This window comes from Elgaria multicarinata, chromosome 3, assembly GCF_023053635.1.
Source record: "Elgaria multicarinata webbii isolate HBS135686 ecotype San Diego chromosome 3, rElgMul1.1.pri, whole genome shotgun sequence".
Lineage (NCBI taxonomy): Eukaryota > Metazoa > Chordata > Lepidosauria > Squamata > Anguidae > Elgaria > Elgaria multicarinata.
Genome location: NC_086173.1, coordinates 3,073,359 through 3,095,399, shown reverse-complemented (window position 1 = coordinate 3,095,399; position 22,041 = coordinate 3,073,359). Strand labels below are relative to the sequence as shown.

At 47.7% G+C, this 22,041-nt stretch overlaps 2 protein-coding genes across 4 annotated transcripts in view; both read left to right on the top strand.

The window, feature by feature from the left end:
* The window catches only part of LOC134393898 (mitochondrial adenyl nucleotide antiporter SLC25A23-like), a 64,063-nt gene extending 56,925 nt beyond the window's left edge, over window positions 1-7,138 (top strand). Inside the window, exons 9-11 of the mRNA XM_063118929.1 lie at window positions 914-1,081; window positions 1,341-1,491; window positions 3,157-7,138. Coding sequence (XP_062974999.1) covers window positions 914-1,081; window positions 1,341-1,491; window positions 3,157-3,341 — 504 coding nt within the window. The 3' untranslated portion in view covers window positions 3,342-7,138. The remainder of the gene's footprint in view (window positions 1-913; window positions 1,082-1,340; window positions 1,492-3,156) is intronic.
* A 5,029-nt stretch (window positions 7,139-12,167) lies between these two features.
* KHSRP (KH-type splicing regulatory protein) overlaps window positions 12,168-22,041 on the top strand; it is a 32,127-nt gene continuing 22,253 nt past the window's right edge. For all 3 annotated transcript variants that reach the window (XM_063119079.1, XM_063119078.1, XM_063119077.1), the window contains exon 1: window positions 12,168-12,436. In XM_063119079.1, the coding sequence (XP_062975149.1) occupies window positions 12,227-12,436 (210 nt within the window). In that variant the 5' untranslated portion in view covers window positions 12,168-12,226. The remainder of the gene's footprint in view (window positions 12,437-22,041) is intronic.

The window sequence follows — 22,041 nt, the reverse complement described above, 5'->3', positions numbered from 1 at the left end:
GCTGCCTCTTGAATGCCTCTAGTGTGGGAGAGCCCACGACCTCCCTAGGTAACTGGTTCCATTGTCGTACTGCTCTGTCAGGAAGTTTTTCCTGATCACAGAATCATAGAATCGCAGAGTTGGAAGGGGCCTACAAGGCCATCGAGTCCAACCCCCTGCTCAATGCAGGAATCCACCCTAAAGCATCCCTGACAGATGGTTGTCCAGCTGCCTCTTGAAGGCCTCCAGTGTGGGAGAGCCCACGACCTCCCTAGGTAACTGGTTCCATTGTCGTACTGCTCTGTCAGGAAGTTTTTCCTGATCACAGAATCATAGAATCGCAGAGTTGGAAGGGCCTACAAGGCCATCGAGTCCAACCCCCTGCTCAATTCAGGAATCCACCCTAAAGCATCCCTGACAGATGGTTGTCCAGCTGCCTCTTGAATGCCTCTAGTGTGGGAGAGCCCACGACCTCCCTAGGTAACTGGTTCCATTGTCGTACTGCTCTGTCAGGAAGTTTTTCCTGATCACAGAATCATAGAATCGCAGAGTTGGAAGGGGCCTACAAGGCCATCGAGTCCAACCCCCTGCTCAATGCAGGAATCCACCCTAAAGCATCCCTGACAGATGGTTGTCCAGCTGCCTCTTGAAGGCCTCTAGTGTGGGAGAGCCCACAACCTCCCTAGGTAACTGATTCCATTGTCGCACTGCTCTAACAGTCAGGAAGCTTTTCCTGATGTCCAGCTGGAATCTGGCTTCCTTCAACTTGAGCCCGTTATTCCGTGTCCTGCAAATCAGGCTGAGGGGCCACATGGCATTAGGCCAAGGACCACAGGTTGTCCATCCCCATCTCCCAGGTGCTGCTACTTCCCAGTGCCAGATCAGAGAGGGACCTTGGCCCTTCAGCTCATCGACGTTTTCCTCCCCCCACCAGGTTCTGAAGACGCGGCTGGCCCTCCGCAAGACGGGCCAGTACTCGGGGGTGGCTGACTGTGCCAGGCAGATCCTTCGGAAGGAAGGGATGTGTGCCTTTTACAAGGGCTACCTGCCAAACATGTTGGGCATCATCCCCTATGCTGGCATTGACCTGGCAGTTTATGAGGTCAGTGGGTTGACGCGAACTGGGAGGGACCCCAGACTTCCCTGCCCCCAGCTGCCCCTCTTCCGCATGTATCTGTGGAGGGGCACAGCCTTGGTAGCCTTGTTCATTTGGGACCCTTTCCAAAGACCCCTCCTGCCTCGATCCTTGCATGGGCTCTTTCCCTTGCTGGGTGGTAAAAGGAAGGTCCTGTGCCCCTGCTCCGGAGATGGCCATGTTGTCCTGCCCCTGTGCCAGGCTCACCTTTCCTTTTTTCACGCAGACCCTGAAGAACACCTGGCTGCAGAAGTACAGCAAGGACACCGCTGACCCGGGGGTCTTGGTGCTCTTGGCCTGCGGCACCGTCTCCAGCACCTGTGGCCAGATTGCCAGCTACCCCCTGGCCCTGGTGCGGACCCGGATGCAGGCACAAGGTGAGGGGGCAGCGTGGCCCAGTCTCGTCTCCAAACAGAGCCCTTGACTGGGCCGCCATGGCGGGAGGGGGAATCCAGTGGGAAATCTCCTCAAGGTGGGTGGACAAAAGGTGGGCGGAGAAGCAACGGGGAGTAACGAGGAAGGAAAAGGGAGCGTCCAGAAGGTTTAAGAAACATGGTCGCTCCGTAAATTCTGAGGGAAGTCAGAAGACTTTGAGGGGAAATTCTGAAGGGAAGTCGGATTCTGAGAGAGTTCGTGCTCTAGGCCCTGTTAAACACAGCCAGTTATCCTTACAGTTGTTGAGTCTGAGGGTTTGACAGGAATTTCTGTCAAGGTTCTGTTTTCATTATTTATTTTATTTATTTATTTACAATATTTATATACCACTCCGCATTGAAAAAATTTCGGAGCAGTGTACAAGGTAAAATGAAAATAAACACAGAATAAAAACAGTTAAAACAAAATTTAAAAGAAGCAATAACAGTAATCCAAGGCTGCATGTTAGAGAAAGGCTTCTTGGAATAAAGATGTTTTCAGGAGGCGCCGAAAGGAGTACAAGGTTGGCGCCTGCCTGACCTCCAGAGGCAGGGAGTTCCACAGGAGGGGTGCCACCACGCTGAAGGCTCTTCCCCTGGTGGATTCCAATCGGAGGATGGATCTAGGTGGAACCACCAGGAGCAGGCCCTGGATGACCTCAGTTGGTATGGGAGAAGGTGCTCTCTCAGGTATCCTGGTCCCAAGTTGTTTAGGGCTTTGTACACAAGTACAAGAACCTTCAACCTGGCCCGGTAGCGAATAGGCAGCCAGTGCAGTTCCCTCAGCAGAGGAGTTACATGCTGGAAAGGGGCAGCACCAGACAACAGCCGAGCTGCAGTATTCTGCACTAGCTCCAGCTTCCGGAGCAGCTTCAAGGGCAGCCCCACAGAGAGCGCGTTGCAGTAATCCAACCTTGAGGTTACCAATGCGTGTACCACCGTGGCCAAGCTATCCCTGTCCAGGAGAGGCCACAGTTGGCGAACGAACCGAAGATGGTAAAAGGCACTCCGAGCCGTGGCGGCTACTTGAGCCTCCAACGACAGAAATGGGTCTAAGAGTACCCCCAAACTACAAACCTGTTCTTTCAGAGGCAGAGCAACCCCATCCAGAACAGGCAATGAGCCTGTCTTCCGGACTCGGGGTAATCTACTTTTTAAATGGATTTTTATTGAATATGTTTTCGTGGATTTTTAATTGTATCCACTTGGTGTGGTTTCCATCCCTGAGAGGGATCTGCCCTTAAAGGTGTTCTACAAAAAAAATTAAATAAATATCTTTAACATGGCTTTAGGCTCCACTTTCTCAGGTTCTCCGGGGAAAGGCGGAGTAAACGCCAGGGTAAACGCAGAGTAAACGCCAGGGTAAGGGGCTGTAATGGAGGGGAACCCAGCTACTTTCTGCATTGCTTTACCATTCACTCCAAACACACCTCACACACACACACATTCCCATCAAGATCCACCATGAGGCCCAAGGCCCAGCCAGGCTTCATCCCTTGGTCTGCCAGGCATCGCCCTCCAGTTCCCACGCTCAAGGGCTCCAGCAACCTGACACTCTGAATCTCAACAAGCCCACTGCGGCCACCATGTCCCTGATCTCTCCACTGTCTCTCCTCTCTCTCTCTCTAGCATCCATTGAGGGTGCCCCACAACTCACCATGGTTGGGCTCTTTCGTCACATCCTCTCACGGGAAGGGGTGCTGGGCCTCTACCGCGGCATCGCCCCCAACTTCATGAAGGTGATTCCTGCTGTTAGCATCAGCTACGTGGTATATGAGAACATGAAGCAGGCTCTGGGGGTAACGTCCAGATGAAGCGGTTGGGTGCCTCCCCTGAGTGCGTGGGACCTTCCCCCCTAAAAAGATCGGCTCCTTTCGATGGCCATGGCGATGGCGTGCTCCAAAGGCGGACGTCGTTGGGGATGGGCCTCCCCTGCTCTGGAGCCCTGGGCACAGTGAGATGGAGGACTGAAAGGTGTCGGAGCAGACTCGCCCACGTCTTCCTCGTCCCCCCTCGGCAAGGAGCGTTGAGGAACGCTGTCTCGCTCACCAGCCAGAGGCCTGAGGTTGGGAAGTGCCATGGCCCTTTGGAGGCAGATTTCCGTGCATCACCCACATTCTGGAGTCTTTGGAGATGGCCTCACCAAACAGGCTTGCTTCTAAGCCAAGGCTCCTCCCTGGCAGCCCGCTGTTCTCTGCATGTGTGTCTGTCTCCCTTTCCCCGAGTGTCCAAGAGAGAACCATGGGAAACCATGGCACGTTTTCCCATTCTGCCTATTACTGCCATCCACATCATGGCCTGCTGGAGAACCAACCCCATCAGTTTTGCCAGATCTCAAGGAAAAGCAGGGGACTCTGGGTCAATCCCCACGCCTCCATCAATCAGCAAACATCAACACTGCAGACAAGGCAATCAGAGACAATCCACAACACTGGAGGCGATAGAAATTCCTGTGACGACTGCCAGGAGTCCTCCGAACCCTTCTGCAGACACTCCAGCACCATGGTGGCATCTGGGGGTTCCTACCTCCCCCGCAGATTTCCAGTTGCCACACCGAATCACATTTGATCCCTCTTCCATTTCCTCCTCCTTCCAGATCCTGTTGGGGTGCCCAGATGATTGCTTTTCAGCCCAGCCCCACTCTACTTGCCCCTTACTATGGAAGGCATCTGTATATTTTGCACATGGACTGTTTTTAACTTATACGACTGGTCTGCACTCTCTACCTAGACTTCTGTGGCTGAACTTGAAACCTCCTCTACCCCCTCAACCATCCCGATTCTCTTCCCTTCTCCTTTAGGGGTGGGGTTGGAGAATACAGAAAGAAGTTGCAAGGGCTACTGTTTTGTTGTCCTAATCAGAGCACTTTGCCTGCCTGCGATCCCTGGATTTCTTGTGTGCACCCATTTCTGCCCGCCGTGAGATATTTGCACCGGCCACGCTGGCTTTGTCGCTTAAGAAACGCCGCTCCTCGAGCCCTTGCGCCCACATGCCCTGGCTTTCTTGGCCCTGCTCCGTGTCGCTGACCTCTTTATTTATCCGCAGGTCCCATGGAGGTGGGCAATCATTCTGCTTTTTTCTCCCAAGGGATATTGCTTTGAAAGCTGTAGAAGAGGCAAGGTAGGGGCCAGACAGCTTGCTCGGACAGACCCCCCCCCCCCCGCCCCTATTCTACCACCAATTTAAAAATAACAACCTGCCTTTAAAAGCTTACTTGGGCTGTCAACTCCTAGCATGGGGGATTTTGCATCATGCAGTAACTACAGGCAAGGTGCTATGCAGGGCACTGAAGGTGCCCTAACCCGCCACCGCCCCGATCTTGTTCAGTAACCCCTCTGGCTGCTGAGATTCCCCACACACACCTCACACACCAAGCCTTGGTCCTGTGCTTGCAAACATATCTTGGTAACCCTAAGGGCTAGAGACCTACTTGGTGGGTTGGGCAAGGGGGAAGCGGAAGCGGAAATTCTCAGTTGGCCGAAGATTGTGGCCCCAGTAGACACTGTGAACTTTCTTGCGCTTATGCAAAATGTGCGTAGTCTGAAGTGTAACCACTAGAGGGCGATAACGCGCAGCCCAGCTCCAGAGGTTGACCCAAGTTGACCTCCCTGTATAGTTCCCAAAGTGTGGATCCCCGGAGCCGAGGTGGTGGTGGTGGTGGTGTTTGGGAAGGGGGGGTATGGATTAAAATCGGAGGCATGCTTCAGTATCATCTCCACAATCAGCTCCCAGGACAATAGGACGATATCCTCCTTGAAACTGCAGAATAACCCAGGTCAACGTGCTGCCTGCCCCCTCCCTTTTGCCTAGCCAGCCTGGACTCAAGGATGGAACTGAGATTTCTGGGCAATGGTGATGCCCTAGGGATTCCTCCACACATAGAATCATAGAAAAGCAGAGTTGGAAGGGGCCCACAAGGCCATCGCGTCCAACCCCCTGCTCAATGCAGGAATCCACCCTACAGCATCCCTGACAGATGGTTGTCCAGCTGCCTCTTGAAGGCCTCTAGTGTGGGAGAGCCCACAACCTCCCTAGGTCACTGGTTCCATTGTCGTACTGCTCTAACAGTCAGGAAGTTTTTCCTCATGTCCAGCTGGAATCTGGCTTCCTTTAACTTGAGCCCGTTATTCCGTGTCCTGCACTTTGGGAGGATCGAGAAGAGACCCTGGCCCTCCTCTGTGTGACAACTTTTTAAGTATTTGAAGAGTGCTATCATGTCTCCCCTCCAGGCTAAACATGCCCAATTCTTTCAGTCTCTCTTCATGTTCAGCTGCATCAGGGATTTCATGCTTTTCTTTGGACAGGGGCATAGTCAGCGCTGCACAGCCGCTGCCACCATCCCTGCTTCAAGGAGCCAATAGAAGAGTGCCCTCCAGGTGTGTTGGCTAACAACGGCTGGGGATGACAGAAGGTGTAGTCCAAACACATCTAAAAGGGCCCCAGGGTGGGGAATGCTGGAGCAGTGGAGGCATCCAACTTGGCGGCTTTACTTTTCAAAGGGGCCCACTTCTGCCCCTCTTGTGACACACAGTGTGGGGCCACAACCCTGTGGGAATGTCAGTGGTGTTGAACCTACGGTCATGGACCAAACCCAAGCCTGTCTGAGGTCTCAGTTCAGCCCACTGGGATTCTCTAAAGGGCCATGCCCCTTTAAAGGATGGAGAGAGACTGATGGGGTTCAGATAACACAATAACCCACACTTAAGGGTTGAGTGTGGGTTGTCATTGAACTGTGGGTGGTTGTTGAAACTTGGGATAAGGCTACTAGTCATGTGGTCTAAATATTCCCTCCAGTATGCCTCTGAGTACCAGCGGCTGGGCAACGCATGCAGGACGATGCTATTGTGCTCATGCCCTGCACGTGGGCTTCGCACTGAGGCTTCCAGTTCGTCACTGTTGGAACAGATTGCTGGCCTAGATGGGCCTGATCCTATGGTCTGATCCAGCAAGGCTCTTCTTATGCCCTTAAAATAGCTGTCCCCAATCTGGTGCGCTCCCAGTGTGCTGGACTTACCAACACCTATCAGCCCCAGCCAGCCTGGCCAATGGTCAGGCATGCTGGAAGTTGTAGTCCAAAATAACTGGAGGGCACCACAGCATATTATCTAACCAGGGTTCTAAGTTTCTGGCTGGGGGGTGCTTTTGACCAGGGAGAAGACATTTGGACTACAAAGGTCAGGTGGCCACTGACCTAAAATCGCCCACCAAGAAGCCAGCTGGAGTCAGTGAAGGCTGATGGCTCCTATGTCAGTGGGGCAGTGAACCTGCACTGGGTTTCAGCCAGAACTCTAAAGGAACTATCCAAAGTGCAAAGTCTTGACTGAAACCCGGTGCGGATTCATTGCCCTTCTGACATCAGAGCCACCAGCTTCCACTGGGTGGAATTCCTGGCATGGTGTCAGGGTTCTAGCAGAATGCCTTGTTTTTTGGAATTGAACAAGTGGGGAAGTCCTCCAACAACTGTTGCATTCATCATGCACTCTTCTTTATTTATAAATCTTGCCTGAGCCTATTTCTGTACATCTGCTGCTACTGCTGCTGCTGCGTTTTGTATTGGTATTTCAAAGGGAAAACAAAACAAAACACAAGCTAATAAATTTTCTAAACTTTCCTTTGTGTTTCTTGGCCTGATATCTTGGAAATGAATTCAGCCATAAAGTAGCCACTTTTTAGTGCAGGGATCCACCATATTGATTCTGCCTCTGAATCAGGAGTCACATCTGTTCATTGATCTTGCTTCCTAACCCGAGGAACTTAGGTGCAGGAATTCTTAGCAAAGTTCCCCAGTCCTGGCTTGTACTACAATGTGTTTTTATGGCATGAGTGGGCTGGGGAAAGTGTGCGCGCGTGCACAAGATCCTATCCAAAGGGGCATTTCTACCTGCTCTGACGCTTTTTGAATTGATCCTTGTTTCTGATACCTCCCTAAGCTATGCGAAGTTCCAGGAGTAGAGCTACAGCATTAACTTTCATGTGGAGGAGAGAACACTGGAGATTTAAGTGTCAGCAATATTCAGCTTACTTCCAAAAGTACAAGTAGCGCCTAGTGCAGCCTCCCCAAATTTGGTGGCCTCCAGATGTTTAGGACCCAATTCCCCAGGATTCCCAATCATTGGCCATACTGGCTGAGGCTGACGGGAGTCAAAAGTCCAAAACATCTGGAGGGCATCAGGCTGGGGAAAGCTGGCCTGGTAGAATCATAGAATAGCAGAGTTGGAAGGGGCCTACAAGGCCATCGAGTCCAACCCCCTGCTCAATGCAGGAATCCACCCTAAAGCATCCCTGACAGATGGTCGTTCAGAAGCAGACAGGCACTCCTACAACAGTTTCCAGAGGGTAGCTGTTTTTGTCTGTTGCAGCAAAAACAAAAATTCGAATACAGGATCTCACCCTATACCATCGATTAGGGGTGTGCACGGACCCCCCGCTCCGCCCCGCGGGCCGATCCAAAAATTTCGGATCGGCCAGCTCCGCACCGCTCCGCCCATAGTCTGCTCCTCTTCGCCGCGGAGCTCTGGCTCCGAATCGGAGCTCCGCAGGGGAGGGGAGTGGCGCCAGGTAAACCCCCCTCCCTCCTCTTCCTTACCTGCATCCGTCCGCGGTCCCTCGGCTTCTTCAATTGAGCCCGTGGCTCAACCGTGTGGCCTAGACTTCCTGGTTGAGCTGCGGGCTCAATTGAAGAAGCCGAGGGACCGCGGACGGACACAGGTAGGGGAGAGGAGGGAGGGGGGCTTACTGGGCCCTGCCCCTGTCACCGCATGGGCGACAGCGACAGTGGCAAGGCCCGGTAAACCCCACTTACCTTTCTTGCGAAGCTCCGGATCGAGGCGAAGGATCCGCCTTCACCTCGATCCTCTTCGCAACGCTCCGCCAGCCCCCCAATCCTCTTCGCCTCTGCTTCTAATTTGCCGGTCCGATTAGAAGCGGAGCACATCCCTACCATCGATCAAGTTTTTCAGCACCCAGGCCGATTAGAAGCGGAGCACATCCCTACCATCGATCAAGTTTTTCAGCACCCAGGCCTTCTTACCTGACATCCAGTGCTAGGAGGGGGGAATTTGGGTTTTCACCCAGTTACCTTAACTTCTTGCTGAAGAATTAGGACATACTTTTTCATCTTCGGCACAAATAATCCATCCCTGCTACTGAACATTGGAAACCGCTATAGACAATAATGGGGTAGGAGACAAGGTGTGTCCGTACATGCAAAGTTCTCCTTGCATTTCCAGACTCTCCCACAATAACATGAGATGGAGCATCACTTTGATAATTCATTAATCTTATCTGCATTATGCATAATACCCATTTAGCTGTCATAGTTTTCTCTGAGGAATTCTGGGAATGATCGTTCTGATGATTCTCGGTTAGAGATCCCAAGCTCCCATCCCCCAGCCAGCAGTTCCTGCTCTCTGGAGAAGTTATGGAGCGCCTGCTTTGCTGGCAGGAGGTCACCCCACACCCCCACACCCCAGGCCCAGCATCTCTGGCTACAAGGATCTGAAGTAATAGGGTTGGGAAGTAATCTCAGCCTAAGATCATGGAGAGCTCCTGACAGTCACATTTGGAGGGCACCAGGTTGGGGAAGGCTGGAGCAGATCATATTGGGCTACACCAAGAGTTTGACCCAACGGAGGCATTCCTATTAAGACCCCTCACATGATGACAGGGGAGGTGACGTCACTCCTAGTGGTTGCCACGACCAGTCCACAATGCATGCGCCCGCCACATCTCCTGCAAGCTGTACATTTCCATGCACGTACCAATGTATGCATGTTGAGATCCTCCATGCAAAGGGGGAATCCACTCAATCAGGATCCTCCCCTTGCATAAAGATCCCTGCACATGTCCATAGAGCTCTCCTCATGTGTGCCCTGAATGCACAGACAGTGAGGTGTGCAGCCACCAGGCACAGTGGGGTCAGGGCTAGCCCACGCAGCCAAGCACCCCCACCCCTGTCTCTTGAATCACAATTAATTGGGTGCATTCGATCAAAAGGCTTGAAAGGCTCTGGAGTTGTGTTAGTTTGGTTTTCGAAGCGTTCCTTAGAGTCACCCAATACAAAAGGTACTGCATATCTCATCATATTCGTTAAGGTCCCCCCTCCCTCCAGATTAATGTAAAATCAAGAATTTTAAAGATGTGTTGATTCCTGTACTAATGCTGTTCCCCGCCTCGATCCAAAGGGAGAGGCGGGTAAGAAATAAATAAATTATTATTATTATTATTATTGCAATCTCAGGGGGGGGGGAACAGTGGCGGCGGGTGGCTCCGATTTCGGTGGGGCCGTGCATCCATTCTGGGTTTCAAGCAGAACCACCCAGCGCTCTTCAAGGAACTATCCAAGGTGCTGAACCCAGCTTGGAGATTGAGGCTCAGCACCACGGAGAGCTCCTTCAGCAATCTGGCTGGTTCTGACTGAAACCCAGAATGGAATATTGTTTTAACTTGGATCATGGTTTAATTTGTTTTTAATTTGTTTTTTTGTGAACCGCCCAGAGAGTTCCGGCTACTGGGCGGTATAGAAATGTAATAAATAAATAAATAAACTCTGCATATTTATTGTTTTATACTGTATGTTTTTATCTTAATGATTTATTTATTTATTTATTTAGAATATTTCTATACCGCTCCCCACTGAAAAATTTCGGAGTGGTGTACAAGATAAAACGAAAATAAAAACAAAATAAAAGAGTTAAAACAAAATTTTAAAAGAAGCAAAAAAAGGGATTCAAGGCTGCGTATTAAGGAAAGATAGGGTGGGATATACATGTTATAAATAAATAAATAAATAAATAAATAAATCTCAAGCCCCAATGAAATCAGAGCCACCGGGCTCCACTGGAGAATGTAACTGTTTCACACACACACGCAAAGATGCGAGTCCGCCTCTCTGTGTGGGGAGGGCGGGGAGGGGGGGAGATACTTTGCTGCTCCCCCATTAGGGCTACTTTGAAATCTGAGCTTTCCTCATGATTTCTGTGGGCGCCTCCGTCCAAGGGAGGAGAGAAAATAATATTGTTGAAGCCCGAAACCCAGGTAGGAGAAGCCAGGGAGGAGGGGAGGAGGAGGGAGAGGAGGAAGAGGGGAAGGGGGAGGGAGAGGAGGGAGAGGGGGAGGAGGGGGAGGGGGAGGAGGAGGGAGAGGGGGAGGAGGAGGGAGAGGAGGAGGGAGAGGAGGAGGGGGAGGGAGAGGAGGGAGGAGGGGGAGGGGGGAGGAGGGGGAGGGGGGAGGAGGAGGAGGAGGGAGAGGAGGAGGGAGAGGAGGAGGAGGGGAAGGGGGAGGGAGAGGAGGGAGAGGGGGAGGAGGAGGGAGAGGAGGAGGAGGGAGAGGAGGAGGAGGGGGAGGGAGAGGAGGGAGAGGGAGAGGAGGAGGGAGAGGAGGAGGGAGAGGGGGAGGAGGAGGGAGAGGAGGAGGGAGAGGGGGAGGAGGGGAAGGGGGAGGGAGAGGAGGGAGAGGAGGGGGAGGGGGGAGGAGGAGGGAGAGGGGGAGGAGGAGGGAGAGGAGGAGGAGGGAGAGGAGGAGGAGGGGAAGGGGGAGGGAGAGGAGGGAGAGGAGGAGGAGGGAGAGGAGGGGAAGGGGGAGGGAGAGGAGGGGGAGGGGGGAGGAGGAGGGAGAGGAGGAGGAGGGGAAGGGGGAGGGAGAGGAGGGAGAGGGGGAGGAGGGAGAGGAGGAGGAGGGAGAGGAGGAGGGGTGGAGGAAGGGGAGGGGGAGGAGGAGGGAGAGGAGGAGGGGAAGGAGGGGGAGGGGCGCGATTGTCCCGCCCCTTCCTGCCATCATGGTTTCATTGTTATGACAACCTGAGGGCGAGGACGGCACAGCGGAAACGAAACAAATTCATCCTGCTTCTTATTGGTTCAATGGTACGCCAATCATACTGTGTCCCCACCTCACCGTAGCCCTCCAGCGAATGGGTACCTTCAGGGAGATAAAGCGGAAGTGTTTTCTCCTCCCCCCCCCCCCAGACTCCGCACTCTGGTTCTTTTCTTCTTCGATCCTTTCCGTTAATTTTTTTTTTTAGTTGTGGGGGTGCTCGCATATCAACCTTCTTGACGGGTTTTGAGAATGTTTGAAGCTGTTTGTTTTTTTTTGAGGGAAGGGAGGGTCCCTTTGAAGCACCTAACTAGAGTGGTTGGCTTTCCTGTCAATCATACAGCAATCCTGCCCTTCAAATCCTTCAATCAGGGAGTGGGATTCGACCAGCATCTCGGTAGAACCTAACTATTAGATTGGTTGAAACTAACGCAATCTACTCCGAGGGCAAGATGACGTATTCTCAATTTGTCCAATAGAAGACCGGAGGTCGAGCAATCCTTGCACCCTGGTTGGTTCAACGTTCGTCACTCATCCCGGCCCCGTGATTCTCCAATAGGTATAAAACATGTAGGCACCGCCTCCCCTCTTTACCATTGGGTGAGTTCTTTGTCACTCAAATTAGAGGTCCCGCCCTGCCTTCGCTTCTAATAGGTCAGGCAGTGAGGCCGCCTCTTTCCTTTTAGGCCCAGTGGCTTCCTTGTTCTGTCAGTCAGTTCTATCCCATAAATGATTGGAAGGAGGCGGGGAGTCCCGCCCCTCGCGTTCCCACCGTGCAATGCGGCCGTGCGTCCGTGCGTGTGCGCGTGTGCGTGTAGAGAGCGGGGGAGAGCGCTCGGCCTGGTTCCCGCGTTGAGCCCTCGTTGCCGCCGCTTCCATCTCTGCCGCCATGTCGGACTATAGCGCCGGCGGTCCACCGCCGCCTTCCGCTGGGCCGCCGGGCGCGGGAGGAGGAGCTGGGGCTGCCGGGCCTCCGAATCAAGGAGGCGGAGGAGGAGGCGGCGCTGGCGGGGCCGGACAGGCCGGCGGAGCAGCGGGTCCCGGACCTGGCGGCATCCGTAAAGACGCCTTCGCCGACGCGGTTCAGCGCGCCCGGCAGGTGAGGGAACTGAGGCCGAGGCGGGAGGGCGGCCTGGCCGTGAGGGAGCGAGAAGAGGGCAGGAGGGGGGGAGGCAGGCAGGCAGGCGGGCGCCGCATCTCTCCCCTTCCCCCACCAAAGGCCTTGTGATGGCGAAGCCGGGGAGCAGCGTTTACCCTTGGAAGGGACTGAGGTAGTAGTAGTAGTAGTAGTAGTAGTAGTAGTGTCCTGAAGCGGTAGAACTCTGGACTATGCCACTTCAGGCTGAAGAGGAGGGACCTTACTCCCCGCGAGCAGAAAGCTAGCACAGCAAGGGACAGAAGGTTTAGCACAGTCCTCTCTCTCTCTCTCTCTCTCTCTGCCATGTGTTGATTTTTAATTGAAGGGGGAGCCCCAAGAAGTGTGTGGGACACACACACACACACACACACATGGAAATCGTGCTTTAGCCTGTGATATTCTAGACCAGGGATAGGCATGTTTTAAAGTGCTCCTCCCATAATTTCTTATCATGGGTCATGCTGGTTGGGGCTGGTGGGAACTGTAATCCAAGATGGCACGAGGTTACCTACCCTTGTTCTAGACTGAGTTCTTAGAATAGATGATTGTGCTCCTTTAGGCTGAAGGTGTGGAAGATCACATTTTTTAATAGTCTTACTTTATATATGATGCGCTCCTTTAGGCTGAAGGTGTGGAAGATCACATTTTTTAATAGTCTTACTTTATATATGATGCGCTCCTTTAGGCTGAAGGTGTGGAAGATCACATTTTTTAATAGTCTTACTTTATATATGATGCGCTCCTTTAGGCTGAAGGTGTGGAAGATCACATTTTTTAATAGTCTTACTTTATATATGATGCGCTCCTTTAGGCTGAAGGTGTGGAAGATCACATTTTTTAATAGTCTTACTTTATATATGATGCGCTCCTTTAGGCTGAAGGTGTGGAAGATCACATTTTTTAATAGTCTTACTTTATATATGATGCGCTCCTTTAGGCTGAAGGTGTGGAAGATCACATTTTTTAATAGTCTTACTTTATATATGATGCGCTCCTTTAGGCTGAAGGTGTGGAAGATCACATTTTTTAATAGTCTTACTTTATATATGATGCGCTCCTTTAGGCTGAAGGTGTGGAAGATCACATTTTTTAATAGTCTTACTTTATATATGATGCGCTCCTTTAGGCTGAAGGTGAGGAAGATCACATTTTTTAATAGTCTTACTTTATATATGATGCGCTCCTTTAGGCTGAAGGTGTGGAAGATCACATTTTTAATAGTCTTACTTTATATATGATGCGCTCCTTTAGGCTGAAGGTGTGGAAGATCACATTTTTTAATAGTCTTACTTTATATATGATGCGCTCCTTTAGGCTGAAGGTGAGGAAGATCACATTTTAATAAATTTGCAAGTGGAAAGATAGCACAATAGGGAGGGAGTTAGTATAATCCCATCCTGGCTTTTTATGTGTGTTGATGTGGTGCACGTGGAGACCATGCCTGGGTAAAAACATCAAATAGCCTGTTTAGAACTTCTGTTACTGGATGGATTAAAAATTAAATAGGCTGGACTGTGCTACTTCAGATTTCAGTGATGTAGTGTTATGGAATGCTACTCAATGTGTGTGTGTGTGTGTTTGTTTTAAACCCACACCAGTCAGACTCCCTTTATGTAGAAAACTAGCATAACCACAGAGAAGTTCTTAGCACAGTTTTCCCTGATGTGCTGGTGTAGTAGATTTATTCTAATGTTATTCTATTTCGTGGTTTTAAGTTTTGTTTTGTGAACTGCCCAAAGAGCTTTCGCTATTAGGTGGCGTATAAATGTAATAAATTAAATAATGTCATGGGTCATCATTTAAAAATACCCACTACCTGTACCCTGAAATGGTACAGTCCAGAATTCAGGCTGTCATCTCATTTTATGGAATCTATAGAGAGGTTTGGTCATGGACCAAAAGAAGGTGGAAGAATGAATCCAGATTGTAGGTAGGGTTTGCTCTTTCTCTCTCTTTTTAATGCTTTACCATTTTATAAAAAGCTTCCCATAAGTAAACACACACAGAGAAGCAAACCAAGGAGGAAAGGTTCTAGTCTGGCCTGCTCCCTGCTGTATGCTAGTCCTCTATTTGCAGGAGTGGTTACACAGGAGGAACTACTAGAGTGTTTCGTCTCCCACCTCTATTCATTCTATGTCTGAATTGAGCCCATAGTTATTGAAAAATACTTTTAAAAGTTCTTTGCAAGTAGTCACAATGGGGCTATACTAACCCCCCTTATTTTCTGCATACAGTTAGTTTGGTTGTCTTTTGATTTTGCTTACCGGGAGGACTCTGCCATCTTTATTCTCACCTCATTCTGCTGCATGTGTAAATCAAGCTTCAGTTTCCACAGAGAAGGAGGAAAACTTGTTCTACTGAAGGCACATTGGTGTAAGGGGAACAAATATAAATGAGGAGGGAATATTAATTTTATGAACGGTTTGCTCTTGGAACACCTGTCCGCAGAGGGTCTCTGACATTAAGAAAGAGCAGCTGGTCTCTTTGTATTTGGAACCAGCTTAGGAGATGTTGCTTCTTAGATAGCTGCTTTCAGTGCTTCATAAACTAGGTTTTGGAAGTAGATGAGGCAAGGAATGGGGAGCATTTGCTAAGAAGAGAGGTAAACTCTGTGGTGTACTGAGAGGTTACATTTTATTTTATTATTTTCACACTTTTATCTCCTGACCGTCCTTCAAGGGGCTCATGGTGAATGGGGCATCTCAGTCTTGCTACAGCCGTACGGGTGGTATTGAGTTATTGTCCTCAGGTCACCTAGGGAAACTTCATGGCTGCACATGGAGGCTATCCTTGTAAAGATTTGGTGTTCGCTTGTCTACAGGCTTTTTTTTCACATTGGGCAATATGCTTTTGGGGTATTCAGCTACTAAGCAAAATTGAGGCTGCTATACAGCCACGGAGTAGGGAGAGCTCCTTTAGAATTCTCTTCAGGGGCAAAGACGCTTTTTGTTCTGGGGGACTACTACTTGAGAGAAAGCTAATAGAAAATCTGGGTTTATTTTGCCTGGATCCTGATTTTGGGGGGGAGGGGGGACGGACAGGACTGTTTCATTTGGGCATGTCAGGGTTAACTCGCTTGCTTACCAATATATTAAACTATTAGTATCAACCCAACTCTTTAAAAGAGATGGCAGCACTTATTATAGATGTTCCTTCCTTGAGAGTGCCTAGTAAGCTGTCACACATTGCAGGTTTCTTTTCTTAGAAAGCATTAAAAATATTGGTGGCTTGGAAGTCTAGAGGTGGCTAATTATTGTAACTACAGAATTTCCTTGAGTTGATTAGGCCCTACTATGATTTCCATGCTCTGAACTATTGTTACAATAAAGTACAAAGCAGAAAAAGCCTAAAGTAATGTTGGTCATCAAATTAGTTAAGGGTACTTGACTTCCCCCAAAAAATCTAATTTTTTTTAGCATTTCCCCCCCTAGCATTCAGCTTTCTTTGATCTGTAAAAGGTCTGTCTTGGTTGAAAAGGGAAATCTCAGTCCTTTTAAATGCTTTGTTACTTAATAGTTAGAATGAGAAGAAAAGGTTTGTTTGTTTTTGCAAGCAGCGCAGTAGTGCATGTATAGCAGACAGTAGTAGATTTACCATGTGGCTGTGAGATTTGCCTGTATTCTACTTTCTTTTGTTGAGGTGACAACTTTTTACACACACACACACAGATATCAATCTAGTGCAAGGTTTCCCACCAGTTCCTGACATAGCATCATAATAGGTCTCGAATCATCTGATCAAGTGGTCCCATGATGTCACTTCAGGTCAAATTGATTGATGCATTTTGCATCCACCTTGGTCTCACTGCTTCCTTATCTGGAATCCCACCTTTTCACTTCTGTCTGCACATTTGTTGTCAGATTTGGTGATTGGTATTGCTCATTCCTGCTAACTGAAAGAATCACTGCAGCCCTCCTTACTTCCTCAGGTTAGTCTTTTGCAGTCTAAATTGTTTGCTGACTTCCTTGTTTCAGACGGTTTGCCCTTTGGATGCCCTTTCTTAGTTCAGCCAACTCGTTTCCATTAATACTGTCTTTCTTAGCTAGGAATTTGACACAAATTTGTATTCTGATCTTTATGTTAGCACCGTACTACTTACGGTGGGGCAGTTCAGTTCATGGTTTGGCAACAAAGCAAGCTCTTGGTTGCATGCTTTGATTTCTTCTCTCACTTCCAGCTTAGTGGCAAACCATCATTTGCCCAGCTTGGATCTAATCAGCAAGTTATGGTTTGCCCCTAAATAGTAAATGTGGGAGGAATTGGAGTTATGCACATGGCCACAGAGTTCATTCGTGTATTGTCAAATGATGGCTTGGTGTTACATCTGAACGGATCCGTTGTCTCTAAATCCTTTGTCCTCAGTAGAGTTCGATATGAGGTCAATACCAGTACTGTTTTTCTCTCAACTTTTGTGGTACCTGTTCTAAACTTTATTTATTTATTTATTTATTCATTGCATTTATATACCGCTCCCATAGCCAGGGCTCTCTGGGCGGTTTACAGAAATTCTAAAATTGAGGTAAAAACAAGTATACAAAATTTAAAACTCTAAAACACAGAACATACACACATAAAGCATTAAAAACTGATTAAAAACTAAACATGTGGGTAATTAGGATGTGCCGCCATATGCCTGGGTAAAGAGGAAAGTCTTAACCTGGCGCTGGAAAGATAGCAGCGTTGGTGCCAGGCGAGCCTCATCAGGGAGATCATTCCACAGTCTGGGGGCCACCACCAAAAAGGCCCTGTCCCTCGTTGCCACACTCCGAGCCTCTCTCGGAGTAGGCACCCGGAAGAGGACCTTAGATGCAGTGCTATTGTAATTGGTCTTGCTTGCTATAACTGCAAAAAGGTTGATCCAGCTGTTTCCATTTCCTTAGTGATTTCCAATCACTGGTACTGCAGATGTTTTGCTGTACCTGGAGATCAATCCAATGTTTGAAATTTGGGGTGGTCACTGCTTGCACTTTATGAGTAATTCTGGGTATTAGAGTTCCCTTTGTTCTGGGTTCTAGCTATATTTTTCCGATTACATCTTGAAAGTTTCTATTAATGGTTTGCCCTCTTTCTCTCCCTCTGTTTTCCTATCTGTTGGCATTCCACAATCTTCTGTTCTGGGTCCCCTTGTAATTTCATAATATTCTTACATTATGCTTTTGATCATCAGTGATGTTCAGTTGTCCTGTTCATTACTGGATTTCACTCATGCACTAAGACGTCTAATGCTTTCTTTGCTATCTCAAATTATAAGGAATGTCAACAGGCACACACCTTAAGCTTGTAGCCATGGTGTTAGCTTTAATTCCTCTTTTCCCACATGTTGGTTTGGTTCAATTGTTCCATACGAGGATAGATAAAAATCAGTGATTTAAAAACATTTTAAATGTTATTTTTTCTTATTTTTTTAAAAAAGGCCAAGTTTCTCTTAAAGAATAGCATGGTTAATATTAAAGCTGAATATAAATATATTGTTTCTAAAGTTAATCAATTCCTTCTATCAGATACATTGAGTTAAAGGAGGCTTTTCTGTGGGGCAGGGCAATCCTGTTGTTTGTTCTATGGGGCAAGACGATCTTATTATTTGAGTGCTCCAACTTTTCCTAAGCCCTCTGGGCTCCTGCCGGAGGGTGAGGAGTGAAGTTCACTGCTCCTTTCCTCCATGTTTTTCATTTTCCTCTCTTTATGAGCAACGGAAGGGAAACTGTTAGGCCAGCGCTTGTCCTGGTCTGAATTTTCCTCTGTGGTGTTGGCATGGTGGGGGGCTATGAGGGGTTTTGATGCTGTGTATCATAGAATCATAGAAGAGCCAGAGGGGGCCTACAAGGCCATTGAGCCCAACCCCCTGCTCAATGCAGGAATCCACCCTAAAGCATCCCTGACAGATGGTTGTATCTAGAGCCTCCCTTCCCACTGCTTCATCCCCACCTTCAATCTGCCTATCTTCCCTCTCAGATGGAAATGTCTGCATGGGAAGCAGGGGTGGGGGGATCCAGGTTTGGATATCCAAACTTGGAAGGGGAGAGCCAGTCTCTCCTGTGACCCCTAGAACACAACCCGAGGAGCCGTAAGATTGCAGCCGAAATGAAGAACCAATTTGATTATTTTGCAAATATGGAAATTTGAACTCTGCCCATTGCATCCTCTCGCCTGCTCATTTTAATTCATGTTTGTTACGTCGCGTGTCAATTAGATAACATTTTAAAGTTATTATCAAGGTATATCTTTTTGCTTGTATTCCATATATAATTCCAGACTATCATTGTGATTTTAATCCCCAAATATCTATTTCAATTATTAATGTATCCAGTAGTTTCCTGATTTTACGTTTTGAGCATCACATATGTTCTAGATCACAAACCATTATTTTTCACTAAGCAGCCATACCTCAGATACAGTCTTTGGCCAAACAACTCCTCTGCCAATATGTTGTATCCAGTAGTTAGCAATAATTTGAATAACAGAGTAATATCATCCCCAAAATAAACGTACTTTATAAAGGACTAAAAGTAGCAGCGGACAGAGACTGGGTTCAGATGACACATTAACCAACAGTGGGTTAAATAGGCAATGAGAAATGGTTGGTTATTGCGTCATCTGTTGGAACTTTTTCATACCAAGGTTGGTTATTCAGCTTAAATAACCAACGCTGTGCAGAGTTGATTATTTGAACAATCGTTGGTTATCGTGTCATGTGTCATGCATCATTGACTATTTCGTTGTACCCAGTTGGTTATTTTTGGTGACTACAGAGTCCCCTGGCAAGAGTAGCCAAAGTGGCAGCTGCTGCTCTAATCCAGCCAGCAGAATTCGCAATGGCTGATGGGATACCAGCAGGAGGACTGGGGGTGGGGGGGAAGGCAGGGGATGTGTCAATCAAACACACGGTTGAGTAATAGTCAACGCTGCCTTAATCCACACCACAGTTGATTATAATCTTGCTATGCGGGAAATATACCCTTCATTAATTACCTTGGAGTTGACTGTTAACCCACCATTGTCTATCGTGTTGTCCGAGCTCAGCCAGAGTGATCCCAGAGACAAATATGTAAAATACTTAGAAAAAGACCTGGGAGAATGAATTAACTTTGCCTAGAAAACCTCGTTGCTGACCACATTGAACAGATGGGATGCCACAGCCAAGATTACCCCATTTGACCCCTGAAAATGGCTCTGTCTAGAATCAGATGGACTCTGCAACTAACCAGGATCCATAATAACATATATTGTGTATTGTGGTTCTGCTGTAATATACTAGATCTGATTTTGCCTTTTGTCTTCCCTGTATAACTTATCACAAGAGATTATGCCAATTCAGTAGTCTTTTACCTGAAATAACAATTGAATCATATGGAACTTAAATAGTATTAAGAGTACAAAAACTACCGTAAAGCTGTTTTCCTAAGCCAGCACCATTTGTGTTCCATTCTGATAAACCCTTATTTACTTTTGCTCAGATCTTGATGCTACTGCTGGTTGTGTAACTAGTGGTAGATCTTCAGGTTGTCACTTCCAGAAGACAATGCTTTAACATTAGTATTACTTCTGTTTTTTATAGCCATAACCTCAGTGCATAAAGCAAACATAATCTGGTATACCATAACATCCTCTTCAGTCCTAGTGGAAGCACATTCTTTCATTCATTATATTTCTATATTGCCCAGTAGTCAAAGCGCTCTGAGTGATTTACAAAGATTCTATAAATTAAATGAATCCATTTTGTACAGTTCCTACTAAACTCAAATTCCTTCAGCATTTTTATTTTTTAAAACACCAGCCATTCCGCCTTGTCATATGCTTTTTCTACACTGAAGTTTCTTAGTTATAAAGTTCTTTTTGTCTTCATAATTTGATTGCCTATTTCGTCTTTCCTTTTACCTTCTCTGTCCTTGCCTCTAACAGCAATCCAGAGGGGTGGGAGACGCTCCTTTAAGCCATCCCTCCCATTGCTCTCAGTAATAAATAAGTTATGACAGCACCAGCTTTCCCCTATTTTACAGCTCTCAGTACTTCTTACTATGTTTGATTTACTTTTTTTAATAAATCTTCAAGTATGTCTTGTGAGCTAAAGAGGAAAATATATAACCTTGATCTTCTGGATTCAGCCACCTCCAAAGTCTCTCTGCCAAAGTCATCAACAGCGGTGAACCTTATCACCACCACATGGAGGAGGTTTGCACGGGCAGAGTGCTGCTGGCAGAGGCAAAGTTCTGCTTTATCGGATGGTCCGTGGGACACTTCCCCAGGGGTTGTTGCATTATGCTTTAAAGGTGTTAGTTCAACAAAACTCAAAGAGGCTTACGAATATCCTATGCAGAGCAGGAGGCATGTTCACGACATGGGCGTGATTTCGCTTGTTTAGCAGAGGCATCAGAGAGGGGAAGGGAAGTGATTGGGGATACCCTGTATTCCCTCGTTCCCTCCCCCAGGAATGCCCCTTTTCCCTTTTCACTCTCTGCACGCTCATAACAGCAGCCAGCGTGGTTCTGTCTGTGCTGGTGGGGAGGAGGAATGGATGGTTTCCTAGCTCCACGCTTGGAGCCAGGACACGAAAATATTGCTATCTGGGGGACATAGGATTGCTCCCTCTGCGTCTTTTTTCTGAAATAGTACTGTAACAAAGAGTTAATTAAAAACTGTAGCAGTGAGTTCTTAAAATATACATTTGATCAATAATTTGAACAAGGGGCAAAAGAAATACCTTGGCTGCACATCTTACAAAGAGGATTAAAAAATATTTTCCCCAGAGATTTTATATCTCTCATATTGCATAAGAGTTTTCCTATTACGTTGTTTTTAGAAATTGTTTTGGGGGAATAAAGCTGGTAGCAATATAAGAACACCTTGTCTTAAACACTCTATTAAATGTTCTAATAGAAAATATTTCATAATCCAATATTCAATTTTTCTGTTTCCCCCCAAAACTTCTGTATGTACAACCCATTCTGTTTAAATTTGCATTGACTTCCAAATGTTTTCATTCTCTTGCTTCCATTTATTTAGTTAATTCATTCTCTCTCTCTCTCTCTCTCTCATGTCATGCCCCTTCTTGCTCTCTCTTCATGCTCCTCTGGAATTTCAGCAGGTATACCTTGTCATGTGACAATGCTGCAAGTATGGTGGAAAAAGCTGCCCTGTCAAAATGTCCTTGTTGTTTAAGGTTTGGGAGCTCTAAAGTTAAAAGAGAACCAGTCCTGGTAGAGAGTTTATGTGCCTTTATACTTTACTGCGAGCAGGTGTTTTATAGAGGTTTAGGTCTGGTTGGAATTGAAAGTCCAAGCTGTTGGTTCCTTTGCTTGAGAAATGCGGATGTGTCTTTAGGTGCAGGAGTAGAACAGTATCTGGTGGATAAAATTCCTTGAAATGGTGCTTTTTATTGGAAGTTTTGTATCTGCAAGCATGAAAGCTGCTTCTGTTCACTTCTTTCTAAAACAGAGTATGGGCCAATATACTGAGTAGAGTTGCCATAAAAACAGATGAACTTGGGCTGTCAGTGTGAAAATAATTCATTCCTGAAGGAAAATGTAAATGTGACAATAACGTTTAAATTAGATAACAACATTATCTAA